Here is a 3992-nt window from a genome sequence, read left to right on the forward strand (position 1 = left end):
GGCCTGCAGTGAGCCTTGGGGGCCGTGGTGAGGCTGGGGGGCCGCGGTGAGGCTAGGGGACTGTGGTGAGCCTGGGGGTCGTGGTGAGCCTGGGGGGTGGCCCATGGTGAGCCTGGAGGCTGTAGTGAGCCTGGATGCCATCCCGGGTGAGGATCTGATGTGGCCTGAGAGGAGAGACAGGAAGGGGAAAGGGCATGAGGCAGAAACGCTCTGTGCTCTGTGCTCTATGCGGCCCGTGGAGCTCGGGAACAAGGAGCCCAGGGAGGTGGTGGTGGACGCACCTGTGCAGCCGCTGGAGGCTCAGTAGCCGACCCCGCGCTCTGCCCGGAGGGGGCCTGGCCCCCTGCACCCTCCACTCACTTCCAGCAGAAAGGAGGCCTGCGGGTCCGCCCCCTTCATGGAGGGTCCCTTTCTGTTTGAAACCCTTGTGAGCTCGCTCTAGACCTTGGTGTGCGTGTCCCCTTCCCGTCGCTGGAAGAGCTCGGGTTTTAGGCCCCTTTTCGTCCCCGAGCACCCCAGCCGCAGCCCCTCTCCTGGGGGGGGCCCTCCGACAGGCATGTCGGTCCCAGCGCACCCCCATCGCCGCAGCCTCCATGGGGGGCCGGCGCTTTTTATTACTATGCAGGAAACAAGGCATTTTGAAAAGGGCAAACGCGATTTATAATATTTCTACCTCACGGAGCTAGTGGCGCGTGTCTGCGCGTCCTTAAAGGTCAGCAGCTGTCCGTCACGGAGCCCGGTTAGTTCAGCGCCGGGGCAGGCACAGGGTCTCTCTCCCAGGACCCGTGTACGGCGCGCATGGCCCCGGCTGAGATCTCAAATGGGGATGTCAGGGTTCCGGGAGCATCCCGTCAGCTCAGCTGCCGAGTGTGGGCCTGCCCTCGGGGTGCGGTTCCCTTCCCGAATGATGGGGGGGTGCAGGGAGCTCGAGTGCCCAGGGAGGAGAGGAGGGGCTCCCCCGAGAGCACGTGTGGGTGTCAGGGGAGGAGAACCGCGGAGTGGGCTCTGGGGTGGGAGAGGCCGGGGACCAAGTGGGACAAAGGTCGGGAAGGGCACAAGCGGGTGCGCTCAGACCAGACGCCACCCGCTCAGGCCAGACGCCGCCTGTGACCCGGTGGGGCTGAGAGCTCTCAGGAGGGCGTTACAAAGGCCAGCAGGTGTCGCTGTTCACGGCGCCCCCTGGGGCGATTGAAACAGCAGCCAGGAAGCGTTCAGGGAGGCCCTGGGAGCCAGGGTGCCCGGGGACAGGAAAGAGAAATGGGGTTGAGGACGCCTGCCCCTCCGCCCTGCTGCCTGGGGCTAGCCAGGGCACAGCCAGCCACAGCCAGGGTGCCAGCACCCTTGAGACCCTGCTGGGGAGTTTGGGAATCCCCAAAGCCCCCTTTTACAGAGGCCCAAGCTAATGAGTGTGGGGTTGTCTGTCACCTCCCTTATCCAGGAATCTCTGTTTCTGTTACCATAGCCTCAGGCAGCAGGCTGATCCCAAGCTAATGGTTAGGACACAGGACACCAGGCATCCAGTCCTCTGATCCCTGCAGCTGCGGCCGTGGACTCGGCAGCAGTGAGCACCGTGGGGCGTAACTGGGGAGAACCCATTAGTACCCTGGCACCAGGAGGGCTTCCTGGAGGAGGCAGCACTGGCACTGAGGCTAACATCAAGTAGGGGTTTGCTGTTACTGAGGATGTGCATCCTAACTGCTCTTCTTTTTTTAAAATATATTTTTTATTCACTTCAGAGAGAGGAAGGGAGTGAGAGAGAGAGAGAAAAGCATAAATGATGAGAGAGAACCACTGATTGGCTGCCTTCTGCACACCCCCTATAGGGGACCGAACCCACAACCCAGACCTGTGCCCTGACCAGGAATCGAACTGTGACCTCCTGGTTCACAGGTTGATACTCAACCACTGAGCCACGCCGGCCGGGCCTCACTGCTTTTCTAAATTCCTTCTCTCCATCTTCCTGTCGCCGGCCTTTCTGGCGAGTGTCTCATAGAGCGCCCCCCCCCACCCCCAGTGTCTACCTGCGCTGTCCTTCCTCACGCCCCTCGCTGGTCTAGAAACTGGCATTCGCCATCCGTCCATCCCCCGTGGACTAGCTACGTGGTGTGGCAAAGCCTGTGATGCCCGGGGCACGGGGAGCCCTCAGCTCGGCCCTGGCCAAGGGGCGGCCTCTACTGTCGCCCAGCCTGCATGGGGCGGACTCTGCCCCCGCGAGGCCCCGCCCGCTCAGGTGCCGCTGTCCCTGCAGGTGTTCGAGGAGGAACACCACATCCTGTACCTGGACCACGGCGGCGTGATCGTGGCCGTCAAGGACAGCTCCATCCCCTTGAAGATCCTCAAGTAACGTCGGGCGGGCGGGCTTCTCTCCACCGGGAGCCCCTCAGAACGTTCCCCTCCCCGTGGGGCCCAGGGCAGCGGCACTCAACCCACCAGCGGGGGTGGCGGCAAGCTGGGCACACCCGCCCAAGCAGCTCCCTGGGCTGGGGGTGGGGAGACAAGGAAACAGAGGTGACAGTGCAGCACCCCGAGGGAGGCCTGGGGCTCCGGGGCCCAGAAGAGGCCCCCGCTGTGGTCTAGGGGAGCAAGGAGGGCTTCCCAGAGGAGGTGACTTTTCAGCATCAATAGGAATTATTTAAGTAGAGAAGGTGGGGCCAGACAGGGAATCCAACAGCTTGTGCTCAGGGAGAGAGGGTTTGCCATCAGCTCTGGACATTGAAGGGCGTGTGGGGCAGGGAGGGCAGGTCTGAACTCTGGATCCAGAAGGCAGAGTCGGGGAGCTGCCGGGAAGCCAGTATCACTTTAGTCTGAAAGAGCTTTCTGCACGCAGAGCCAGCAGCACCGTGATGTGATGCGCTGGGAGGCAGTAAGTTGCTCACTGGCCCAGCAGCCCTGGCCGGGCTTAGGCGTTGGGGGCGCCGCAATCCAGGGGTGCCAGGCAGCACCCTGACTTCTTGGTGTTGTTGCTAAGCAGATGTGGATGCCACTTGGTGCCGGCAGGTGGCTGCTGCTGGCCTCCCAGGAGAGAGCAAAGCCAGGGGTCCAGTTGGGACCTGGGTGCTGGGCTGGCCCTGGGGGCACACGGCTCCCTCCACGCTGGTCTCCTGGCCGCCTCAGCTGGCGGCACTGGTCCCCGGGCACAGGCAGGGCTGGGTCCAGGCAGGCAGCGGAGCTGGGCACGGGGAGGCCCCTGCTGCCCGCGGACGCTGACGCTCCCCGTCCGCAGGTTCAGCACGGACGAGGGCCTCACGTGGAGCACCTATAACTTCACCGACACCTCCGTGTTCGTGGACGGGCTGCTGAGCGAGCCGGGCGAGGAGACGCTGGTCATTACGTGAGTGCCCGGGGCGGGGGGCGGGCTGACCCCCAGGAGGCTGTGCGAGGGCCACCTTGGCCTCCGCTGCTCTGAGGTGGCTCAATGCTGACCCCAGACCCCTTCCCTCGCTCTCCCCTCATCTTCCCACCGGCTTCCTCCCGGCCTCCCCAGCCACCAGGGTGGCCACTCGTCGTCTGTCCCTGTTTGGGGCCACCCTTTCCCTGCCCAGACCTCCTGGCTGCTGAGAGGGGCAGCTAGAGTCCCAGCTGCCTCCGGGCCACTGCCTGTTCCACCTCTCGAGTCGGCGCCTTATTATTACTGTTACCGTTGTTGTTATTATTGGCGGTTGCTAGGGGTGCGCAGGCAGGTTGCACAGTGAGGGCCCCGATTCCAGGCGGGCGGGTGCGGGCGCTCCCTGAGCCCACGGGGGGCCTGGCCCGGGCGTCTGGGTCTGAGGCTGAGCAAGTGGCAGTGTAGTCCCTGGTGGCCCCGGTGCAGGTGGGAACTGAGGCCACGGGGACGGACGGGCCCACGTAAGGTTTCCTGCCCCTTCGCTTCCAGCATCTTCGGCCACATCAGCTACCGCTCCGAGTGGGAGCTGGTCAAGGTGGACTTCCGGCCGTCCTTCCCCAGGCCCTGCCGCGCCGAGGACTACAGCGCCTGGGACCTCACCAACCTG

At 64.3% G+C, this 3992-nt stretch overlaps 1 protein-coding gene across 1 annotated transcript in view; it reads left to right on the forward strand.

Moving 5' to 3' along the window:
• Positions 1–3992, forward strand: part of SORCS2 (sortilin-related VPS10 domain containing receptor 2) — a gene marked incomplete at its 5' end in the record, with an annotated part of 307756 nt that overhangs the window by 283127 nt on the left and 20637 nt on the right. The window contains 3 exons of the mRNA XM_014533443.1: positions 2249–2340; positions 3224–3331; positions 3875–3992. Of these exons, the coding sequence (XP_014388929.1) occupies positions 2249–2340; positions 3224–3331; positions 3875–3992 (318 nt within the window). The remainder of the gene's footprint in view (positions 1–2248; positions 2341–3223; positions 3332–3874) is intronic.

This window comes from Myotis brandtii, unplaced genomic scaffold, assembly GCF_000412655.1.
Source record: "Myotis brandtii unplaced genomic scaffold, ASM41265v1 scaffold986, whole genome shotgun sequence".
Lineage (NCBI taxonomy): Eukaryota > Metazoa > Chordata > Mammalia > Chiroptera > Vespertilionidae > Myotis > Myotis brandtii.